Consider the following 24,065-nt stretch of genomic DNA (forward strand, 5'->3'; position numbering starts at 1 on the left):
ACCCGGGAGTGAGTTACAGGCTGGAATCTAATCGAGGGGTCAGATGGTTTATATATAGAATAATGGGTACCTGTGGGTGAGTTACAGGCTGGAATCTAAATCGAGGGATTTGGGTGATAATATTTCATTAAGGTACAGTGAAGATTGTTTGTTTCATTTTGATTCCTTTGCTGACAGCAGCTTTAACAGGGGACACCGAGGGGGTAATGTTGACTTTGTGGACAGTCAGCAGCCCCTTTTACGTCTCTCCTGATTTTTATTTCCCTTGAAGCAATGGCCAACTTGCTATCACCTGTTTTACACTATTGCACAATGTCACAATTACCCCTCAAGAGTCCAATTTCAGTCAGTGGTTTACACTTGCCAACATCTCGTCAGGGGTGGGTGATTATGATTTAATCACTGCAATGTAATTGGGTAATAATCTACAGACCGGGAGATCAGAGAGTCAGGGCAGATAGAATGAATTAATTAGCATAAGCTGTCGGTACCAAAGTCAGATTAAAGGTGCTGAAATCCTCATATATTGGTGGGGAATGTTACTATTGGGGAATTGAACCATTTCTCATTTCACCCAGTGACAGTATCGAGCATTCCCAGGTCAGCTATAGCCCAGGTTAAATGCAGAGTAAAGCAGCCTCCACTGTGCCCCAGCTAACAGGCGGCGATTTCCTGCTTTTAAAGAACGGATTTCTGATTCAGTTACACCTCGGGATCAAGTGAAAACCTTCCCACATCTTCCTTAAGTCCCAATCTTAGGAGTGTGATATCCTCCCATTCCTACGTCACTCGTGATATGACCGCTCTGGGCCAATTTTGTGCCAAATTACTGCGGTACTGTACCAGGGGACACACTTGAGGCTGTGTTCAGGGTCAAGCTCAGTTCATGGGTGCCCCTCTGCAGTCAGCGGACAGGGGAGAGACTTTTATCCCTTAAGTTTGGGCTGGATTTGAATCCAGCTCAGAGATGACGGGCCAATGTGGTAACTCCCACATCGGACCATGAACACTGCTTATTCAGAGCAACGTTTCCTGTTCAAAGGTTTTTTTTAATCCTTCTCCTTAGTAGCAAGCTGGGCCCCGACAGGTCCTTACCACCACAGGCTGTAAGAAAGTGATGAAAGTGCAGAATCGGCCTCTCTCCTCGATCAGGGCCTTTCGCACAGCCTGTTTCTCCGTCTCCTCCAGTAGCAGGTACATGTCATTCACATCCTGGACCGCGTTCTCCACCTGCGGCCTCAGGTCACCTTTACCTGGATCGGAAACATAGAACACTAGGGTTTCACAGCAGACATACGGAGAGGAACAATTCCCTGTGGCATGCAAAGCTTAGTTTAACAAAGGCCTTTCATTGCGTTTTAACTGTTTAAATTGATCTGCTGGCACTCCAATCTGCTGTTATGGATTGCTAGTGCACAGCCTGGGGGTTCAGGGGGTGAATAGGAACGCAGGAACAGGAGTAGGTCATTGAGCCCCTCAAACCTGTTCCGCCATTCAATGAGATCATTGCTGATCTGTGACCTAGCTCCACATTTGGCCCATATCCCTTAATAACTTTGGTTAACAAAAAGCTATCAATCTCAGTTTTAAAATTAACAATTGATCTAGAATCAATTGTCATTTGCGGATGAGAGTTCCAAACTTCCTCCACCCTTTGTGTGTAGAAGTGTTTCCTAATCCCACTCCTGAAAGATCTGGCTCTAATTTTTAGACTATGCCCCAGTCCAAGAATCCCCAACCAGCGGAAATAATTTCTCTCTATCTAACCTATCAGTTCCCCTTAATATTTTGATATCTGGTCGAACCGTATTTTGGGGGGGGGGGGGGGGGTGGTTTTCATCACATGGCCTCCCGCCTCTAACCGCCCCCATGCTCTTACCCTAAGGCACACGATACGTCAATTAGTCAATGGCTGCTGCAATACCCACAATCCACTGCACTCCAAAACTACTCTATCCATGGCGTGGTTTTACCGGAGCGCGTGTGCACCAAGGCCTCATTGCATCCTGGGAGTGTTGCGGACCTGCATGTTTGTTGTGACTTCAGCCGCAGAAGAAAATGGTGGAGCACAGATGGTCTCCCTGAAGGAAGGGGCTGAAAAAACCCAGGCAACCGGTTACACACCACTAACAGAGGCCTAGGGACAGGCTGGCAGCCTGTCCTCTCAGTTAGAGGCAGGGAAATGGCACAGGGTCTTAGACAGGGTTGAATTTTCACTGAGAATATAGCTCACAGTAGCTGATGTTTCACCATCATAATCAAACAGTTTTATGTTTCAAAAGCAGGTCAGAAAATTAAAAATAATTCCTGAAGTAACTTCCTCAAGGAGAATTGGAAGGGAAAAAGCAACAAGATAACCACAAGCAATTAAAAATAGGGGTGGGAGATGGAAAGGGAAAAGAAAGAACATTTATTTAGTCCACCAGTAATTTAAAATCGTATTTTACACTAACAAAATTTGAATTATTGGATATTTTGAATTATTTTACAGATAATTTGAATTAAGTGACTTTGAATTAAGAGGCCCTGTAATGTGCCAGCAGTGCCACCCACAGGTCATTACTAGTGCTGCTACCAACTCTGAGCCACGCACAGCTTTCAGTCCCCTTAACTGGTGCACCCAGAACCCTTCCATCACAATTTGAGAAAGAGCAAAAAGTGGCTCAAATTAAATGTGCTGGGAATGGATTGACTATCACTCACTTACCCCGGGGCAGCCAGGCACTACTGCCTTCTCCCCTCAGTATAGTGACTGCACTTCAAAAGTCCAGTAATGTGCTTTGGGACATCCTGAGGTCGTGAAAGGTGCTATATAAAAGCAAGTTCTTTCATTGATGATGGATTTCAGTTCATGTTTTCTTTTTACAGATCAATCTTTTTTAGGTTTTGCTATTTATTTCTCCCCAGTCTTTCCCCCTCCTCTCCTGAAGGTGTGCTGGACTCCCTTTTTTGAGTACGGTCCCACAGACAGCAGTGTACCTCACCCAAGTGTGACCTCAGACACTGAGTGCTGGCAGGCGAATCAACTGTGGAGGGCATCGCAACAGAAGCCAGTCCTCTCCTCATTCGACACCAACAAACCCAGACCTACCAGGAGGGGGCAGTGGAGTTCTGACTGCCCCCACCATCCCATCGCTGGGGCAATGAAGCTAATTATAACACTCCTATTGCAGCCCCAATTGGGCTGGGGACAGATTGACACGTTTAACAGTAGAAAATCATGCAGGTTTCAATTCAAAAATACCTCACATAAACTCCTCCAGCAGTTCAAAATTAAAATTCTGACAAGCACTGGACACATTCACAGCTTGAAAAGACAACTATAAACACTGTACAGAGTCACTGCACCACAAGGCATTCTGAGACAGTCATGCAACAACTTTGATTTCCCCAGAGCACGAAGCCCACACGAACCAGGGTAGCACAAAATAACGGCAAGCCAGACAGTCCGCCCATGATGCAGCAGTCCACAGGCAAATGAAATCGCTATTGAACAGTCAATGCAGCGAGCAAGTGCTAGAATACGGGCCTGTTAAGCAAAGCTTAATGGCCACAGTTGTGCAACACAACCCTCAACCCTCAGCGAGCACCATCAAACTTTCCCATTGACTGCTCTCAGAGTCAGCAAACACTCCCAGTCATGTACAGCCTGAGTTAGACACAGAGTAAAGCTCCCTCCACACTGTCCCATCAAACACTCCCAGGGCAGGTACAGCACGGGTTAGATACAGAGTGAAGCTCCCTCTACACGGTCCCATCAAACACTCTCACGGAAGGTACAGCACGGGTTAGATACAGAGTAAAGCTCCCTTTACACTGTTCTATCAAACACTCCCAGGGCAGGTACAGCACGGGTTAGATACAGAGTAAAGCTCCCTCTACACTCCCTCCACAGCAGTGTGGTTGACTTTTAACTGCCCTCTGAAATGGCCTAACAAGCCACTTAGTTGGAACAAACCGCTACGAAACAAAATAATAAAAATGAAACTGGACAGACCACCCGGCATCGACCTCAGCATCGGACACGGCAACGGCACACCCAGCCCAGTCAACCCTGCAAAATCCTCCTCACCAACATCTGGGGACTTGTACCAAAATTGGGAGGCCTGTCCCACAGACTAGTCAAGCAACAGCCTGACAGTCATACTCACAGAATCATACCTTTCAGCCAATGTCCCAGACTCCTCCATCACCATTCCTGGGTATGTCCTGTCCCACCGGCAGGAGAGACCCACCAGGGGTGGTGGCACAGTGGTATACAGTCGGGAAGGAGTGGCCCTGGGAGTCCTTAACATTGACTCCGGACCCCGTGAAGTCTCATGGCTTCAGGTCAAGCATGGGCAAGGAAACCTCCTGCTGATTACCACCTACCGCCTTCCCTCAGCTGATGAATCAGTACTCCTCCATGTTGAACACCACTTGGAAGAAGTCCATCCCTAATTGCCCTTGAGAAGGTGGCGGTGCGCTGCCTTCTTGAACCGCTGCAGTCCATTTGGTGAAGGTACTCCCACAGTGCTTTTAGGGAGGGAGTTCCAGGATTTTGACCAAGCGACGATGAAGGATCGGCGATATACTTCTAAGTCAGGATGATGTGTGACTTGGAAGGGAACTTGGAGGTGGTGGCGTTCCTATGAGTCTACTGCCCTTGTCCTTCTAGGTGGTAGAGGTCGCGGGTTTGGGAGGTGCTGCCAAAGAAGCCTTGGCGAGTTGCTGCAGTGCATCTTATAGATGGTACACACTGCAGCCACGTTACGCTGGTGGTGGAGGGAGTGAATGTTTAAGGTGGTAGATGGGGGTGCCAATCAAGCGGGCTACTTCGTTCTGGATGGTGTCGAGCTTCTTGAGTGTTGCTGGAGCTGCACTCATCCAAGCAAGTGGAGAGTATTCCATCACATTCCTGACTTGTGCCTTGTAGATGGTAGAAAGGCTTTGGGGAGTCAGGAGCTGAGATACTCGCCACATAATACCTAGCCTCTGACCTGCTCTTGTTTCCACAGTATTTATGTGGCTGGTCCAGTTAAGTTTTTGGTCAATGGTGACCCCCAGGATGTTGATGGTGGGGGATTCGGCGATGGTAATGCCATTGAATGTCATGGGGCGGTGGTTAAGACTCTCGTTTGTTGGAGATAGTCATTGCCTGGCACTTCTGTGGCGCGAGTGTTACCTGCCACTTATCAGCCCAAGCCTGAGCGTCGTCCAGGTCTTGCTGCATGCGGGCAATGGACTGCTTCATTATCTGAGGAGTTGTGAATGGCGCTGAACACTGTGCAGTCATCAGCAAACATTCCCATTTCTGACCTTATGTTGGAGGGAAGGTCATTGATGAAGCAGCTGAAGATGGTTGGGCCTAGGACACTGCCCTGAGGAACTCCTGCAGCGATGTCCTGGGGCTGTGATGATTGACTTTCAATCACCACAACCATCTTCCTTTGTGCTAGGTATGACTCCAGCCAGTGGAGAGTTTTCCCGATTCCCATTGACTTCAGTTTTACTAGGGCTCCTTCATGCCACACTTGGTCAAATGCTGCCTTGATGTCAAGGGCAGTCACTCTCACCTCACCTCTGGAATTCAGCTCCTTTGTCCATGTTTGGGCCAAGGCTGTAACGTGGTCGGCAGCCGAGTGATCTTGGCAAACCCAAACTGAGCATCAGAGAGCAGGTTATTGGTGAGTAAGTGCCGCTTGACAGCACTGTCGATGACACCTTCCATCACTTTGCTGATGATTGAGAGTAGACTGATGGAGCGGTAATTGGCCGGATTGGATTTGTCCTGCTTTTTGTGGACAGGGTCACAGGACATACCCGGGCAGTTTTCCACATTGTCGGATAGATGCCAGTGTTGTAGCTGTAATGGAACAGTTTGGCTAGAGCTGTGGCTAGTCCTGGAGCACAAGTCTACAGCACGATAGCGGGGATGTTGTCAGGGCCCATAGCCTTTGCTGTATCCAGTGTGCTCAGTCATTTCTTGATATCAGAGTTAGATACAGCCAGGGTCTTACTGAATGGCGGAGGAGGCTCGAAGCGCCAAATGGCCTACTCCGGCTCCTACTTCTTATGTTCTACACTGTCCCATCAAACACTCCCGGTCATGTACAGCCTGAGTTAGATACATAGTAAAGTTCCCTCTACACCGCCCCATCAAACACTCCCAGGGCAGGTATAGCACAGGTTAGATTCAGAGTATAGATTCCTCTACACTGTCGCATCAAACACTCCCAGGGCAGGTATAGCACGTGTTAGGTACAGAGTTAAGCTCCCTCTGCACTGCCCCATCAAACACTCCCAGGCTGGGAACAGCACGGGTTAGATACAGAGTAAAGCTCCCTCTACACTGCCCCATCAAACACTCCCAGGGCAGGTACAGCCTGAGTTAGATACAGTGTAAAGCACCCTCTACACTGCCCCATCAAATTCTCCCAGTCTTGTACAGCCTGAGTTAGATACAGAGTAAAGCACCCTCTACACTGCCCCATCAAACTTTCCCAGTCTCGTACAGCCTGAGTTAGATACAGAGTAAAGCTCCCTCTACACTGTCCCATCAAACACACCCAGGGCAGGTACAGCATGGGTTAGATACAGAGTAAAGCTCCCTCTACACTGTCGCATCAAACTCTCCCACGGCAGGTACGGACTGCGTTAGACACAGAGTAAAGCTCCCTGTACACTGGCCCATCAAACACTCCCGGGGCAGGTACAGCCTGAATTAGATACAGAGTAAAGCTCCCTCTGCACTGTCCCATCAAACACGTCCAGGGCAGGTACAGCACGGGTTAGATACAGAGGTAAAGCTCCCTCTACACTGTCGCATCAAACTCTCCCAGGGCAGGTACAGCACGGGTTAGATACAGAGTAAAGCTCCCCCTTACTCTCCCATCAAACACTCACAGGGCAAATACAGCCTGCGTCTCCCTCTGCACTGTGCCACCAAACATCTCCAGGGCAGGTACAGCACGGATTAGATGCAGAGTTAAGCTCCCTCTACACTGTCCCATCAAACACCCCCAGGGCAGGTATAGCACGAGTTAGATACAGAGTAAAGCTCCCTCTACACTGTCCCATCAAACACTCCCAGGGCAGGTACAGCACGGGTTAGATACAGAGTAAAGCTCCCTCTACACTGTCCCATCAATCTCTCCCAGTCATGTACAGCCTGAGTTTGATACAGAGTAAAGCTCCCTCTACACTGTCCCATCAATCTCTCCCAGTCATGTACAGCCTGAGTTTGATACAGAGTAAAGCTCCCTCTACACTGTCCATTCAAACACTCCCAGGGCAGGTACAGCACAGGTTAGATACAGAGTAAAGCTCCCTCTACACTGCCCCATCAAACACTCCCAGTGCAGGTACAGCCCGAGTTAGATACAGAGTAAAGCTCCCTCTACACTGTCCTAGCAAACTCTCCCAGGGCAGGTACAGCACAGGTTAGATACAGAGTAAAGCTCCCCCTTACTCTCCCATCAAACACTCCCAGGGCAGGTACAGCACAGGTTAGATACAGAGTAAAGCTCTCTCTACACTGTCCCATCAAACACTCCCACTAATGTACAGATTGAATTAGATATCGAGTATAGCTCCCTCTATGCTGTCCCATCAAACACTAAGCCCACATTTACACTTTGCTCCCCACCCATTACCTCTCGATTTCTCCGAGTGAGACTAACACTCAACATTGAATCAGTTCAATGCCATAGGATGATCTTAAATGTTTATCCAATCATAGCACTTGCCCGGACACTGATTGTGCAAGGTGGAATAAATTAAAATAGCAAATATGAGAGAGAGAGGAGAAAAAGCCGTGTCCATCAGATATGTGACTTACCGAGGAGTTCTACAGGGAGGAGTAAAGGGAGAAAGGAAGAGCATCAGAGAAGGAAGATATCCTGAGTGGGAACAGCAGTGTTAGTGACTGAGGACATGTCACAACAGACACATAAAAGAGAGGGCACATCTGGGCAAAGTACCCCACCACATCTCTCCAAAACAAACCTGTACAGCGGGATTGGATCGAGTATCAGCACTCTGAAACAACATCGCACTCCTGCAAACACCACAGCCCAAATGAGCCTAGGCTGGGGTTATTTTACAATCATCAGTCACGTCCAGTTCTACTGATATCTAAACTACCTCTAATAGTAGACAAATGTGTCACCTGAGTATAGAGCAGTGTCCAGTGTCCAGAAAGGAGAGATGTGCTGGGTATAGAGCAGTGTCCAGTGTCCAGAAAGGGGCGATGGGCTGAGTATAGAGCAGTGTCCAGTGTCTAGAAAGGAGAGATGTGCTGAGTATAGAGCAGTGCCCAGTGTCCAGAAAGGAGAGATGTGCTGAGTATAGAGCAGTGTCCAGTGTCCAGAAAGGGGAGATGTGCTGAGTATAGAGCAGTGCCCAGTGTCCAGAAAGGAGAGATGTGCTGAGTATAGAGCAGTGCCCAGTGTCCAGAAAGGAGAGATGTGCTGAGTATAGAGCAGTGTCCAGTGTCCAGAAAGGGGAGATGTGCTGAGTATAGAGCAGTGTCCAGTGTCCAGTAAGGGGAGATGGGCTGAGTATAGAGCAGTGTCCAGTGTCCAGAAAGGAGAGATGGGCTGAGTATAGAGCAGTGCCCAGTGTCCAGAAAGGAGAGATGTGCTGAGTATAGAGCAGTGTCCAGTGTCCAGTAAGGGGAGATGGGCTGAGTATAGAGCAGTGTCCAGTGTCCAGAAAGGAGAGATGGGCTGAGTATAGAGCAGTGCCCAGTGTCCAGAAAGGAGAGATGGGCTGGGTATAGAGCAGTGTCTAGTGTCCAGAAAGGGGAGATGTGCTGAGTATAGAGCAGTGTCCAGTGTCCAGAAAGGAGAGATGTGCTGAGTATAGAGCAGTGTCCAGTGTCCAGAAAGGAGAGATGTGCTGAGTATAGAGCAGTGTCCAGTAAGGGGAGATGGGCTGAGTATAGAGCAGTGCCCAGTGTCCAGTAAGGGGCGATGGGCTGAGTATAGAGCAGTGCCCAGTGTCCAGAAAGGGGCGATGGGCTGAGTATAGAGCAGTGTCCAGTGTCCAGTAAGGGGAGATGGGCTGAGTATAGAGCAGTGTCTAGTGTCCAGTAAGGGGAGATGGGCTGAGTATAGAGCAGTGCCCAGTGTCCAGAAAGGAGAGATGGGCTGAGTATAGAGCAGTGTCCAGTGTCCAGTAAGGGGAGATGGGCTGAGTATAGAGCAGTGCCCAGTGTCCAGAAAGGAGAGATGGGCTGAGTATAGAGCAGTGTCCAGTGTCCAGTAAGGGGAGATGGGCTGAGTATAGAGCAGTGCCCAGTGTCCAGAAAGGAGAGATGTGCTGAGTATAGAGCTGTGTCCAGTGTCCAGAAAGGGGAGATGGGCTGAGTATAGAGCAGTGTCCAGTGTCCAGAAAGGGGCGATGGGCTGAGTATAGAGCAGTGTCCAGTGTCTAGAAAGGGGAGATGGGCTGAGTATAGAGCAGTGCCCAGTGTCCAGAAAGGGGCGATGGGCTGAGTATAGAGCAGTGTCCAGTGTCCAGAAAGGGGCGATGGGCTGAGTATAGAGCTGTGTCCAGTGTCCAGAAAGGGGAGATGGGCTGAGTATAGAGCAGTGTCTAGTGTCCAGTAAGGAGAGATGTGCTGAGTATAGAGCAGTGTCCAGTGTCTAGAAACGGGAGATGTGCTGAGTATAGAGCAGTGTCCAGTGTCCAGAAAGGGGCGATGGGCTGAGTATAGAGCAGTGTCCAGTGTCTAGAAAGGGGAGATGTGCTGAGTATAGAGCAGTGTCCAGTGTCTAGAAAGGGGAGATGGGCTGAGTATAGAGCAGTGCCCAGTGTCCAGAAAGGAGAGATGGGCTGAGTATAGAGCAGTGCCCAGTGTCCAGAAAGGAGAGATGGGCTGAGTATAGAGCAGTGTCCAGTGTCCAGAAAGGGGAGATGGGCTGAGTATAGAGCAGTGTCCAGTGTCCAGTAAGGGGAGATGGGCTGAGTATAGAGCAGTGTCCAGTGTCCAGAAAGGGGCGATGGGCTGAGTATAGAGCAGTGTCCAGTGTCCAGTAAGGGGAGATGGGCTGAGTATAGAGCTGTGTCCAGTGTCCAGAAAGGGGAGATGGGCTGAGTATAGAGCAGTGCCCAGTGTCCAGAAAGGAGAGATGGGCTGAGTATAGAGCAGTGTCCAGTGTCCAGAAAGGGGAGATGTGCTGAGTATAGAGCAGTGCCCAGTGTCCAGAAAGGAGAGATGGGCTGAGTATAGAGCAGTGTCCAGTGTCCAGAAAGGGGAGATGGGCTGAGTATAGAGCAGTGCCCAGTGTCCAGAAAGGAGAGATGGGCTGAGTATAGAGCAGTGTCCAGTGTCCAGAAAGGGGAGATGGGCTGAGTATAGAGCAGTGTCCAGTGTCCAGAAAGGGGAGATGGGCTGAGTATAGAGCTGTGTCTAGTGTCCAGTAAGGGGAGATGGGCTGAGTATAGAGCAGTGTCTAGTGTCCAGAAAGGGGAGATGGGCTGAGTATAGAGCTGTGTCCAGTGTCCAGAAAGGGGAGATGGGCTGAGTATAGAGCAGTGTCTAGTGTCCAGAAAGGGGCGATGGGCTGAGTATAGAGCAGTGTCTAGTGTCCAGTGAGGGGAGATGGGCTGAGTATAGAGCAGTGTCCAGTGTCCAGAAAGGGGAGATGGGCTGAGTATAGAGCAGTGTCCAGTGTCCAGTAAGGGGAGATTGGCTGAGTATAGAGCTGTGTCCAGTGTCCAGAAAGGGGAGATGGGCTGAGTATAGAGCAGTGTCTAGTGTCCAGTAAGGGGAGATGGGCTGAGTATAGAGCAGTGTCCAGTGTCCAGAAAGGGGAGATGTGCTGAGTATAGAGCAGTGCCCAGTGTCCAGAAAGGGGCGATGTGCTGAGTATAGAGCAGTGCCCAGTGTCCAGAAAGGGGAGATGGGCTGAGTATAGAGCAGTGTCCAGTGTCTAGAAAGGGGTGATGGGCTGAGTATAGAGCAGTGTCCAGTGTCCAGAAAGGGGCGATGTGCTGAGTATAGAGCAGTGCCCAGTGTCCAGAAAGGGGCGATGTGCTGAGTATAGAGCAGTGTCCAGTTTCCAGTAAGGGGAGATGGGCTAAGTATAGAGCTGTGTCCAGTGTCCAGAAAGGGGCGATGTGCTGAGTATAGAGCAGTGTCCAGTGTCCAGTAAGGGGAGATGTGCTGAGTATAGAGCAGTGTCCAGTGTCTAGAAAGGGGAGATGGGCTGAGTATACAGCAGTGTCCAGTGTCCAGAAAGGGGCGATGTGCTGAGTATAGAGCAGTGTCCAGTGTCCAGAAAGGGGAGATGTGCTGAGTATAGAGCAGTGCCCAGTGTCCAGAAAGGGGAGATGGGCTGAGTATAGAGCAGTGTCTAGTGTCCAGTAAGGGGAGATGGGCTGAGTATAGAGCTGTGTCTAGTGTCCAGTAAGGGGAGATGGTCTGAGTATAGAGCAGTGCCCAGTGTCCAGAAAGGGGCGATGTGCTGAGTATAGAGCAGTGTCTAGTGTCCAGTAAGGGGAGATGGGCTGAGGATAGAGCTGTGTCCAGTGTCCAGAAAGGGGCGATGTGCTGAGTATAGAGCAGTGTCTAGTGTCCAGTAAGGGGAGATGGGCTGAGTATAGAGCAGTGTCCAGTGTCCAGAAAGGGGAGATGGGCTGAGTATAGAGCAGTGCCCAGTGTCCAGAAAGGGGCGATGTGCTGAGTATAGAGCAGTGTCCAGTGTCCAGAAAGGAGAGATGGGCTGAGTATAGAGCAGTGTCCAGTGTCCAGAAAGGGGAGATGGGCTGAGTATAGAGCAGTGTCCAGTGTCCAGTAAGGGGCGATGGGCTGAGTATAGAGCAGTGTCCAGTGTCTAGAAAGGGGAGATGGGCTGAGTATAGAGCAGTGTCCAGTGTCTAGAAAGGAGAGATGGGCTGAGTATAGAGCAGTGTCCAGTGTCCAGTAAGGGGCGATGGGCTGAGTATAGAGCAGTGTCCAGTGTCTAGAAAGGAGAGATGGGCTGAGTATAGAGCAGTGTCCAGTGTCCAGTAAGGGGCGATGGGCTGAGTATAGAGCAGTGTCCAGTGTCCAGAAAGGGGCGATGTGCTGAGTATAGAGCAGTGTCCAGTGTCTAGAAAGGGGCGATGGGCTGAGTATAGAGCAGTGTCCAGTGTCCAGTAAGGGGAGATGGGCTGAGTATAGAGCAGTGTCCAGTGTCCAGAAAGGGGAGATGGGCTGAGTATAGAGCAGTGTCCAGTGTCCAGAAAGGGGCGATGGGCTGAGTGTAGAGCAGTGTCCAGTGTCCAGAAAGGGGAGATGTGCTGGGTATAGAGCAGTGTCCAGTGTCCAGTAAGGGGAGATGGGCTGAGTATAGAGCAGTGTCCAGTGTCCAGAAAGGGGCGATGGGCTGAGTATAGAGCAGTGTCCAGAAAGGGGAGATGTGCTGAGTATAGAGCAGTGTCCAGTGTCCAGAAAGGGGCGATGGGCTGAGTATAGAGCAGTGTCCAGTGTCCAGAAAGGGGCGATGGGCTGAGTATAGAGCAGTGTCCAGAAAGGGGCGATGGGCTGAGTATAGAGCAGTGTCCAGTGTCCAGAAAGGGGCGATGGGCTGGGTATAGAGCAGTGTCCAGTGTCCAGAAAGGGGCGATGGGCTGAGTATAGAGCAGTGTCCAGTGTCCAGAAAGGGGCGATGGGCTGGGTATAGAGCAGTGTCCAGTGTCCAGAAAGGGGCGATGGGCTGAGTATAGAGCAGTGTCCAGAAAGGGGCGATCGGCTGAGTATAGAGCAGTGTCCAGTGTCCAGAAAGGGGCGATGGGCTGAGTATAGAGCAGTGTCTAGTGTCCAGAAAGGGGCGATGGGCTGAGTATAGAGCAGTGTCCAGAAAGGGGCGATGGGCTGAGTATAGAGCAGTGTCCAGTGTCCAGAAAGGGGCGATGGGCTGAGTATAGAGCAGTGTCCAGTGTCCAGAAAGGGGCGATGGGCTGAGTATAGAGCAGTGCCCAGTGTCCAGAAAGGGGCGATGTGCTGAGTATAGAGCAGTGTCCAGTGTCCAGTAAGGGGAGATGGGCTGAGTATAGAGCTGTGTCCAGTGTCCAGAAAGGGGAGATGTGCTGAGTATAGAGCAGTGTCCAGTGTCTAGAAAGGGGAGATGGGCTGAGTATAGAGCAGTGTCCAGTGTCCAGAAAGGGGCGATGTGCTGAGTATAGAGCAGTGTCCAGTGTCCAGAAAGGGGAGATGTGCTGAGTATAGAGCAGTGCCCAGTGTCCAGAAAGGGGAGATGGGCTGAGTATAGAGCAGTGTCTAGTGTCCAGTAAGGGGAGATGGGCTGAGTATAGAGCTGTGTCCAGTGTCCAGAAAGGGGCGATGTGCTGAGTATAGAGCAGTGTCTAGTGTCCAGTAAGGGGAGATGGGCTGAGTATAGAGCTGTGTCCAGTGTCCAGAAAGGGGCGATGTGCTGAGTATAGAGCAGTGTCTAGTGTCCAGTAAGGGGAGATGGGCTGAGTATAGAGCAGTGTCCAGTGTCCAGAAAGGGGAGATGGGCTGAGTATAGAGCAGTGTCCAGTGTCCAGTAAGGGGCGATGGGCTGAGTATAGAGCAGTGCCCAGTGTCCAGAAAGGGGCGATGTGCTGAGTATAGAGCAGTGTCCAGTGTCCAGTAAGGAGAGATGGGCTGAGTATAGAGCAGTGTCCAGTGTCCAGAAAGGAGAGATGGGCTGAGTATAGAGCAGTGTCCAGTGTCCAGAAAGGGGAGATGGGCTGAGTATAGAGCAGTGTCCAGTGTCCAGTAAGTGGCGATGGGCTGAGTATAGAGCAGTGTCCAGTGTCTAGAAAGGGGAGATGGGCTGAGTATAGAGCAGTGTCCAGTGTCTAGAAAGGAGAGATGGGCTGAGTATAGAGCAGTGTCCAGTAAGGGGCGATGGGCTGAGTATAGAGCAGTGTCCAGTGTCCAGAAAGGGGCGATGTGCTGAGTATAGAGCAGTGTCCAGTGTCTAGAAAGGGGCGATGGGCTGAGTATAGAGCAGTGTCCAGTGTCCAGTAAGGGGAGATGGGCTGAGTATAGAGCAGTGTCCAGTGTCCAGAAAGGGGAGATGGGCTGAGTATAGAGCAGTGTCCAGTGTCCAGAAAGGGGCGATGGGCTGAGTGTAGAGCAGTGTCCAGTGTCCAGAAAGGGGAGATGTGCTGGGTATAGAGCAGTGTCCAGTGTCCAGTAAGGGGAGATGGGCTGTGTATAGAGCAGTGTCCAGTGTCCAGAAAGGGGCGATGGGCTGAGTATAGAGCAGTGTCCAGAAAGGGGAGATGTGCTGAGTATAGAGCAGTGTCCAGTGTCTAGAAAGGGGCGATGTGCTGAGTATAGAGCAGTGTCCAGTGTCCAGTAAGGGGCGATGGGCTGAGTATAGAGCAGTGTCCAGTGTCTAGAAAGGAGAGATGGGCTGAGTATAGAGCAGTGTCCAGTGTCCAGTAAGGGGCGATGGGCTGAGTATAGAGCAGTGTCCAGTGTCCAGAAAGGGGCGATGTGCTGAGTATAGAGCAGTGTCCAGTGTCTAGAAAGGGGCGATGGGCTGAGTATAGAGCAGTGTCCAGTGTCCAGTAAGGGGAGATGGGCTGAGTATAGAGCAGTGTCCAGTGTCCAGAAAGGGGAGATGGGCTGAGTATAGAGCAGTGTCCAGTGTCCAGAAAGGGGCGATGGGCTGAGTGTAGAGCAGTGTCCAGTGTCCAGAAAGGGGAGATGTGCTGGGTATAGAGCAGTGTCTAGTGTCCAGTAAGGGGAGATGGGCTGAGTATAGAGCTGTGTCTAGTGTCCAGTAAGGGGAGATGGTCTGAGTATAGAGCAGTGCCCAGTGTCCAGAAAGGGGCGATGTGCTGAGTATAGAGCAGTGTCTAGTGTCCAGTAAGGGGAGATGGGCTGAGGATAGAGCTGTGTCCAGTGTCCAGAAAGGGGCGATGTGCTGAGTATAGAGCAGTGTCTAGTGTCCAGTAAGGGGAGATGGGCTGAGTATAGAGCAGTGTCCAGTGTCCAGAAAGGGGAGATGGGCTGAGTATAGAGCAGTGCCCAGTGTCCAGAAAGGGGCGATGTGCTGAGTATAGAGCAGTGTCCAGTGTCCAGAAAGGAGAGATGGGCTGAGTATAGAGCAGTGTCCAGTGTCCAGAAAGGGGAGATGGGCTGAGTATAGAGCAGTGTCCAGTGTCCAGTAAGGGGCGATGGGCTGAGTATAGAGCAGTGTCCAGTGTCTAGAAAGGGGAGATGGGCTGAGTATAGAGCAGTGTCCAGTGTCTAGAAAGGAGAGATGGGCTGAGTATAGAGCAGTGTCCAGTGTCCAGTAAGGGGCGATGGGCTGAGTATAGAGCAGTGTCCAGTGTCTAGAAAGGAGAGATGGGCTGAGTATAGAGCAGTGTCCAGTGTCCAGTAAGGGGCGATGGGCTGAGTATAGAGCAGTGTCCAGTGTCCAGAAAGGGGCGATGTGCTGAGTATAGAGCAGTGTCCAGTGTCTAGAAAGGGGCGATGGGCTGAGTATAGAGCAGTGTCCAGTGTCCAGTAAGGGGAGATGGGCTGAGTATAGAGCAGTGTCCAGTGTCCAGAAAGGGGAGATGGGCTGAGTATAGAGCAGTGTCCAGTGTCCAGAAAGGGGCGATGGGCTGAGTGTAGAGCAGTGTCCAGTGTCCAGAAAGGGGAGATGTGCTGGGTATAGAGCAGTGTCCAGTGTCCAGTAAGGGGAGATGGGCTGAGTATAGAGCAGTGTCCAGTGTCCAGAAAGGGGCGATGGGCTGAGTATAGAGCAGTGTCCAGAAAGGGGAGATGTGCTGAGTATAGAGCAGTGTCCAGTGTCCAGAAAGGGGCGATGGGCTGAGTATAGAGCAGTGTCCAGTGTCCAGAAAGGGGCGATGGGCTGAGTATAGAGCAGTGTCCAGAAAGGGGCGATGGGCTGAGTATAGAGCAGTGTCCAGTGTCCAGAAAGGGGCGATGGGCTGGGTATAGAGCAGTGTCCAGTGTCCAGAAAGGGGCGATGGGCTGAGTATAGAGCAGTGTCCAGTGTCCAGAAAGGGGCGATGGGCTGGGTATAGAGCAGTGTCCAGTGTCCAGAAAGGGGCGATGGGCTGAGTATAGAGCAGTGTCCAGAAAGGGGCGATCGGCTGAGTATAGAGCAGTGTCCAGTGTCCAGAAAGGGGCGATGGGCTGAGTATAGAGCAGTGTCTAGTGTCCAGAAAGGGGCGATGGGCTGAGTATAGAGCAGTGTCCAGAAAGGGGCGATGGGCTGAGTATAGAGCAGTGTCCAGTGTCCAGAAAGGGGCGATGGGCTGAGTATAGAGCAGTGTCCAGTGTCCAGAAAGGGGCGATGGGCTGAGTATAGAGCAGTGCCCAGTGTCCAGAAAGGGGCGATGTGCTGAGTATAGAGCAGTGTCCAGTGTCCAGTAAGGGGAGATGGGCTGAGTATAGAGCTGTGTCCAGTGTCCAGAAAGGGGAGATGTGCTGAGTATAGAGCAGTGTCCAGTGTCTAGAAAGGGGAGATGGGCTGAGTATAGAGCAGTGTCCAGTGTCCAGAAAGGGGCGATGTGCTGAGTATAGAGCAGTGTCCAGTGTCCAGAAAGGGGAGATGTGCTGAGTATAGAGCAGTGCCCAGTGTCCAGAAAGGGGAGATGGGCTGAGTATAGAGCAGTGTCTAGTGTCCAGTAAGGGGAGATGGGCTGAGTATAGAGCTGTGTCCAGTGTCCAGAAAGGGGCGATGTGCTGAGTATAGAGCAGTGTCTAGTGTCCAGTAAGGGGAGATGGGCTGAGTATAGAGCTGTGTCCAGTGTCCAGAAAGGGGCGATGTGCTGAGTATAGAGCAGTGTCTAGTGTCCAGTAAGGGGAGATGGGCTGAGTATAGAGCAGTGTCCAGTGTCCAGAAAGGGGAGATGGGCTGAGTATAGAGCAGTGTCCAGTGTCCAGTAAGGGGCGATGGGCTGAGTATAGAGCAGTGCCCAGTGTCCAGAAAGGGGCGATGTGCTGAGTATAGAGCAGTGTCCAGTGTCCAGTAAGGAGAGATGGGCTGAGTATAGAGCAGTGTCCAGTGTCCAGAAAGGAGAGATGGGCTGAGTATAGAGCAGTGTCCAGTGTCCAGAAAGGGGAGATGGGCTGAGTATAGAGCAGTGTCCAGTGTCCAGTAAGTGGCGATGGGCTGAGTATAGAGCAGTGTCCAGTGTCTAGAAAGGGGAGATGGGCTGAGTATAGAGCAGTGTCCAGTGTCTAGAAAGGAGAGATGGGCTGAGTATAGAGCAGTGTCCAGTAAGGGGCGATGGGCTGAGTATAGAGCAGTGTCCAGTGTCCAGAAAGGGGCGATGTGCTGAGTATAGAGCAGTGTCCAGTGTCTAGAAAGGGGCGATGGGCTGAGTATAGAGCAGTGTCCAGTGTCCAGTAAGGGGAGATGGGCTGAGTATAGAGCAGTGTCCAGTGTCCAGAAAGGGGAGATGGGCTGAGTATAGAGCAGTGTCCAGTGTCCAGAAAGGGGCGATGGGCTGAGTGTAGAGCAGTGTCCAGTGTCCAGAAAGGGGAGATGTGCTGGGTATAGAGCAGTGTCCAGTGTCCAGTAAGGGGAGATGGGCTGTGTATAGAGCAGTGTCCAGTGTCCAGAAAGGGGCGATGGGCTGAGTATAGAGCAGTGTCCAGAAAGGGGAGATGTGCTGAGTATAGAGCAGTGTCCAGTGTCTAGAAAGGGGCGATGTGCTGAGTATAGAGCAGTGTCCAGTGTCCAGTAAGGGGCGATGGGCTGAGTATAGAGCAGTGTCCAGTGTCTAGAAAGGAGAGATGGGCTGAGTATAGAGCAGTGTCCAGTGTCCAGTAAGGGGCGATGGGCTGAGTATAGAGCAGTGTCCAGTGTCCAGAAAGGGGCGATGTGCTGAGTATAGAGCAGTGTCCAGTGTCTAGAAAGGGGCGATGGGCTGAGTATAGAGCAGTGTCCAGTGTCCAGTAAGGGGAGATGGGCTGAGTATAGAGCAGTGTCCAGTGTCCAGAAAGGGGAGATGGGCTGAGTATAGAGCAGTGTCCAGTGTCCAGAAAGGGGCGATGGGCTGAGTGTAGAGCAGTGTCCAGTGTCCAGAAAGGGGAGATGTGCTGGGTATAGAGCAGTGTCCAGTGTCCAGTAAGGGGAGATGGGCTGAGTATAGAGCAGTGTCCAGTGTCCAGAAAGGGGCGATGGGCTGAGTATAGAGCAGTGTCCAGAAAGGGGAGATGTGCTGAGTATAGAGCAGTGTCCAGTGTCCAGAAAGGGGCGATGGGCTGAGTATAGAGCAGTGTCCAGTGTCCAGAAAGGGGCGATGGGCTGAGTATAGAGCAGTGTCCAGAAAGGGGCGATGGGCTGAGTATAGAGCAGTGTCCAGTGTCCAGAAAGGGGCGATGGGCTGGGTATAGAGCAGTGTCCAGTGTCCAGAAAGGGGCGATGGGCTGAGTATAGAGCAGTGTCCAGTGTCCAGAAAGGGGCGATGGGCTGGGTATAGAGCAGTGTCCAGTGTCCAGAAAGGGGCGATGGGCTGAGTATAGAGCAGTGTCCAGAAAGGGGCGATGGGCTGAGTATAGAGCAGTGTCCAGTGTCCAGAAAGGGGCGATGGGCTGAGTATAGAGCAGTGTCTGGTGTCCAGAAAGGGGCGATGGGCTGAGTATCAGGAAACTGGATAATGTTTGAAGCTGCACAGGAACATTTACAACTGTTTCGGTGATCCAGATATGATGCGAGTGTTTGCAAGCTTTAAATTAGTTGTGACATTGTTTTGGAGAGTTGGATCTGATCCAGGTGTTAAGTCACGGCAGACCGATGCCCATGAGCAGGTCACTCACCTTTCCGGGCTTTCTTCTGAAGTTTGAGGGTGTCGGACGATTTCTTCTTGATCTCGTGCCGAGCTCGCTTGTACTCTGTGAGGGAGAAGAAGCAATGTTTCACTCTGCGTAGGGGTTCAGTCCGGACTAACACGCAGGGCTCTGACACCACTGAAACATCAAGAGTGTGTCACGTGGATCAGCATCATAAATCTTGTACCCAGACTGGCATTCCATAGACAGGATTCTATACACTGGGAATGAATGGGAGTGGATTAGATCGATTGGGATTCTATACACTGGGAATGAATGGGAGTGGATTCAATCCATTGGGATTCTATACACTAGGAATATTATGGAGGAATTTGGCATATTTGGATTGGAGTGATAACATATCACAATGAATTCCCATCCCATGGCTGTTCATGAAGTGTGCCCACACTGCATCACTGGAACAGATGAATGGGATACTACTTCAGAGGAGGAAGACACTGTATATTTCTGCATTGAGCATCGAGTTATGGGGGATTTTCGTTTATAAAATTAAATTCAAATATTAGAAATAAGATTTACATGGGAGCTTTTAGCAAAAGCTAAGTGGTCGCTTTACATCTTCTGGATTGCCCGCCCTTTATAGAAACCGCCTGATAATCAGTCCATTGATAGGAATGGGTTCTATAAAGGTCGTGCGATCCACCCCACAGATCACAGCCCAGGGAGAGACAATGAAAATTATCTCCAAACATTTTTTGCACTGAACTATTCAGTGATTTACAAAGCGTCACAGTGTCAACTGCTGGCTGAAAATGGCAAAACATCACAGCCTTTTGCTGAATTCCCTGAGGTCGATAAGGAGCTGAAGTTTTGGATCTTGGCGCTCATCCAAGATCAAATCTACAAATTAGGAGAGGGAGAGAGAGAGTTCACAGTTGTACCTTTGGCATGGTCCTTGTCCAGCTGGTTGGCGGATTTCTTCCAGTCCTCTATCCTCTCCTGCAAAGGGTTGATCAGGCTCTCCATCAGGGCACTAAAGAAAGGAAATGGCAATGTACTGACCATGAGAGAGAGGGGGAGAGAGAAGCAGCATTGGCAGCACTGTGTCGGAGTCGGTGATGGAGTTGGATTCGGTGTCGGAGTCGGTGTCGTTGTCGGAGTCGGTGTCGGAGTCGGTGTTGGAGTCGGTGTCGGAGTCGGTGTCGGAGTCGGTGTCGTTGTCGGAGTCGGTGTCGTTGTCGGAGTCGGTGTCGTTGTCGGAGTCAGTGTCGGCGTCGGAGTCGGCGTCGGAGTCGGCATCGGAGTCGGATTCGGAGTCGGCGTCGTCGGAGTCGGCGTCGGAGTCGGAGTCGGTGTTGGAGTCGTCGTCGGAGTCGTCGTCGGTGTCGTCGTCGGAGTCGGAGTCGTCGTCGGTGCCGGAGTCGGTGTCGGTGTCGGAGTCGGTGTCGGAGTCGGTGTCGGTGTCGGAGTCGGTGTCGGTGTTGGATTCGGTGTCGGAGTCGGTGTCGGAGTCGGTGTCGGAGTCGGTGTCGATGTCGGAGTCGGTGTCGGAGTCGGTGTCGGAGTCGGTGTCAGAGTCGGTGTCCGAGTCGGTGTCGGTGTTGGTGTCGGAGTCGGTGTCGGCGTCAGAGTCAGAGTCGGTGTCAGTCAGAGTCAGAGTCGGTGTCGGATTCGGTGTCGGATTCGGTGTCGGAGTCGGTGTCAGAGTCAGAGTCAGAGTCGGTGTTGGATTCGGTGTCGGTGTTGGTGTCAGTCGGTGTTGGAGTCGGTGTCGGTGTCGGAGTCGGTGTCGTTGTCGGTGTCGTTGTCGGAGTCGGTGTCGTTGTCGGAGTCGGTGTCGGAGTCGGTGTCGGAGTCGGTGTCGGTGTCGGAATCGGTGTCGTTGTCGGTGTCGGAGTCGGTGTCGTTGTCGGAGTCGGAGTCGGTGTCGGAGTCGGTGTCGGAGTCGGTGTCGGAGTCAGTGTCGGAGTCGGCGTCGTCGGAGTCGGTGTCGGAGTCGGAGTCGGAGTTGGTGTCGGAGTCAGTGTCGGAGTCGGAGTCGGTGTCGGAGTCGGTGTCAGTGTCGTTGTCAGTGTCGGAGTCGGTGTCGTTGTCGGAGTCGGTGTCGGAGTCGGTGTCGGTGTCGGCGTCGGAGTCGTCGTCGGAGTCGGCATCGGCGTCGGAGTCGGCGTCGTCGGAGTCGGCGTCGGAGTCGTAGTCGGAGTCGGAGTCGGAGTCGGAGTCGGTGTCGGAGTCGGTGTCGGAGTCGGAATCGGTGTCGTTGTCGGAGTCGGAGTCGGTGTCGGTGCCGGAGTCGGTGTCGGAGTCGGTGTCGGTGTCGTTGTCGGAGTCGGTGTCGGAGTCGGTGTCGTTGTCGGTGTCGGAGTCAGTGTCGGAGTCGGCAGCGTCGGAGTCGGCATCGGAGTCGGCGTCGTCGGAGTCGGCGTCGGAGTCGGAGTCGGTGTTGGAGTCGTCGTCGGAGTCGGAGTCGTCGTCGGTGTCGTCGTCGGAGTCGGAGTCATCGTCGGTGCCGGAGTCGGTGTCGGTGTCGGAGTCGGTGTCGGAGTCGGTGTTGGTGTCGGTGTTGGATTCGGTGTTGGAGTCGGTGTCGGAGTCGGTGTCGATGTCGGAGTCGGTGTCTGAGTCGGTGTCGGAGTCGGTGTCGGAGTCGGTGTCGGAGTCGTTGTCAGAGTCGGTGTCGTTGTCGGAGTCGGTGTCGTTGTCGGTGTCGGAGTCGGTGTCGTTGTCGGTGTCGGTGTCGTTGTCGGAGGCGGTGTCGTTGTCGGTGTCGGAGTCGGTGTCGGAGTCAGTGTCGGAGTCGGTGTCGGAGTCGGTGTCGGATTCGGAGTCGTTGTCGGAGTCGGTGTCGGTGTCGTTGTCGGAGTTGGAGTCGGTGTCGGAGTCGGTGTTGGAGTCGGTGTCAGAGTCGGTGTCGGAGTCGGTGTCGTTGTCGGAGTCGGTGTCGTTGTCGGAGTCGGTGTCGTTGTCGGAGTCGGTGTCGTTGTCGGAGTCAGTGTCGGCGTTGGAGTCGGCATCGGAGTCGGAGTCGGAGTCGGCGTCGTCGGAGTCGGCGTCGGAGTCGGAGTCGGTGTTGGAGTCGTCGTCGGAGTCGTCGTCGGTGTCGTAGTCGGAGTCGGAGTCGTCGTCGGTGCTGGAGTCGGTGTCGGTGTCGGAGTCGGTGTCGGAGTCGGTGTCGGTGTCGGAGTCGGTGTCGGTGTTGGATTCGGTGTCGGAGTCGGTGTCGGAGTCGGTGTCGGAGTCGGTGTCGATGTCGGAGTCGGTGTCGGAGTCGGTGTCGGAGTCGGTGTCAGAGTCGGTGTCCGAGTCGGTGTCGGTGTTGGTGTCGGAGTCGGTGTCGGCGTCAGAGTCAGAGTCGGTGTCAGTCAGAGTCAGAGTCGGTGTCGGATTCGGTGTCGGATTCGGTGTCGGAGTCGGTGTCAGAGTCAGAGTCAGAGTCGGTGTTGGATTCGGTGTCGGTGTTGGTGTCAGTCGGTGTTGGAGTCGGTGTCGGTGTCGGAGTCGGTGTCGTTGTCGGTGTCGTTGTCGGAGTCGGTGTCGTTGTCGGAGTCGGTGTCGGAGTCGGTGTCGGTGTCGGAATCGGTGTCGTTGTCGGTGTCGGAGTCGGTGTCGTTGTCGGAGTCGGAGTCGGTGTCGGAGTCGGTGTCGGAGTCAGTGTCGGAGTCGGCGTCTTCGGAGTCGGTGTCGGAGTCGGAGTCGGAGTCGGTGTCGGAGTCGGTGTCGGAGTCGGAGTCGGTGTCGGTGTCGGAGTCGGTATCGGTGTCGTTGTCAGTGTCGGAGTCGGTGTCGTTGTCGGAGTCGGTGTCGGAGTCGGTGTCGGTGTCGGCGTCGGAGTCGTCGTCGGAGTCGGCGTCGGCGTCGGAGTCGGCGTCGTCGGAGTCGGCGTCGGAGTCGGAGTCGGAGTCGGAGTCGGTGTCGGAGTCGGTGTCGGAGTCGGAATCGGTGTCGTTGTCGGTGTCGGAGTCGGTGTCGGAGTCGGAGTCGGTGTCGGAGTCGGTGTCGGAGTCGGTGTCGGAGTCGGTGTCGGAGTCAGTGTCGGAGTCGGTGTCGATGTCGGAGTCGGTGTCGGAGTCGGTGTCGGAGTCGGTGTCAGAGTCGGTGTCCGAGTCGGTGTCGGTGTTGGTGTCGGAGTCGGTGTCGGCGTCAGAGTCAGAGTCGGTGTCAGTCAGAGTCAGAGTCGGTGTCGGATTCGGTGTCGGATTCGGTGTCGGAGTCGGTGTCAGAGTCAGAGTCAGAGTCGGTGTTGGATTCGGTGTCGGTGTTGGTGTCAGTCGGTGTTGGAGTCGGTGTCGGTGTCGGAGTCGGTGTCGTTGTCGGTGTCGTTGTCGGAGTCGGTGTCGTTGTCGGAGTCGGTGTCGGAGTCGGTGTCGGAATCGGTGTCGTTGTCGGTGTCGGAGTCGGTGTCGTTGTCGGAGTCGGAGTCGGTGTCGGAGTCGGTGTCGGTGTCGTTGTCGGAGTCGGCGTCGTCGGAGTCGGTGTCGGAGTCGGAGTCGGAGTCGGTGTCGGAGTCGGTGTCGGAGTCGGAGTCGGTGTCGGTGTCGGAGTCGGTGTCGGTGTCGTTGTCAGTGTCGGAGTCGGTGTCGTTGTCGGAGTCGGTGTCGGAGTCGGTGTCGGTGTCGGCGTCGGAGTCGTCGTCGGAGTCGGCGTCGGAGTCGGCGTCGTCGGAGTCGGCGTCGGAGTCGTAGTCGGAGTCGGAGTCGGAGTCGGTGTCGGAGTCGGTGTCAGAGTCGGAATCGGTGTCGTTGTCGGTGTCGGAGTCGGTGTCGGAGTCGGAGTCGGTGTCGGAGTCGGTGTCGGAGTCGGTGTCGGAGTCGGTGTCGTCGGAGTCGGTGTCGGAGTCGGAGTCGGAGTCGGTGTCGGAGTCGGTGTCGGAGTCGGAGTCGGTGTCGGTGTCGGAGTCGGTGCCGGTGTCGTTGTCAGTGTCGGAGTCGGTGTCGTTGTCGGAGTCGGTGTCGGTGTCGGTGTCGGCGTCGGAGTCGTCGTCGGAGTCGGCGTCGGAGTCGGCGTCGTCGGAGTCGGCGTCGGAGTCGTAGTCGGAGTCGGCGTCGTCGTCGGAGTCGGAGTCGGCATCGGTGTCGGAGTCAGTGTCAGAGTCGGTGTCGGAGTTGGTGTCGTTGTCGGAGTCAGTGTCGGTGTTGGAGTCGGTGTCGGTGTCGGCGTCGGAGTCGGCGTCCGAGTCGGCGTCGTCGGAGTCGGAGTCGGTGTCATCGGAGTCGGTGTCGGAGTCGGTGGCGGAGTCGGCGTCGGAGTCGGCGTCGGAGTCGGCATCGGCGTCGGAGTCGGCGTCGGCGTCGGAGTTGGCGTCGGCGTCGGGGGAGTTGGAGTCGGTGTCGGTGTTGGA

General features: G+C 53.1%; 1 protein-coding gene across 1 annotated transcript in view; it reads right to left on the reverse strand.

Moving 5' to 3' along the window:
• The window catches only part of LOC147116225 (protein MTSS 2-like), a 55,553-nt gene extending 35,750 nt beyond the window's left edge, over positions 1–19,803 (reverse strand). Inside the window, exons 1-4 of the mRNA XM_085990993.1 lie at positions 19,669–19,803; positions 18,755–18,829; positions 7,820–7,828; positions 1,096–1,253 (exon numbers count right to left, since the gene is read on the reverse strand). Coding sequence (XP_085847119.1) covers positions 1,096–1,253; positions 7,820–7,828; positions 18,755–18,829; positions 19,669–19,792 — 366 coding nt within the window. The 5' untranslated portion in view covers positions 19,793–19,803. The remainder of the gene's footprint in view (positions 1–1,095; positions 1,254–7,819; positions 7,829–18,754; positions 18,830–19,668) is intronic.
• Between the last annotated feature and the right edge of the window lie 4,262 nt (positions 19,804–24,065).

This window comes from Somniosus microcephalus, chromosome 6 (genome assembly GCF_052327205.1).
Source record: "Somniosus microcephalus isolate GS21.2 chromosome 6, FLI_Smic_1.0, whole genome shotgun sequence".
Classification (NCBI taxonomy): Eukaryota; Metazoa; Chordata; class Chondrichthyes; order Squaliformes; family Somniosidae; genus Somniosus; species Somniosus microcephalus.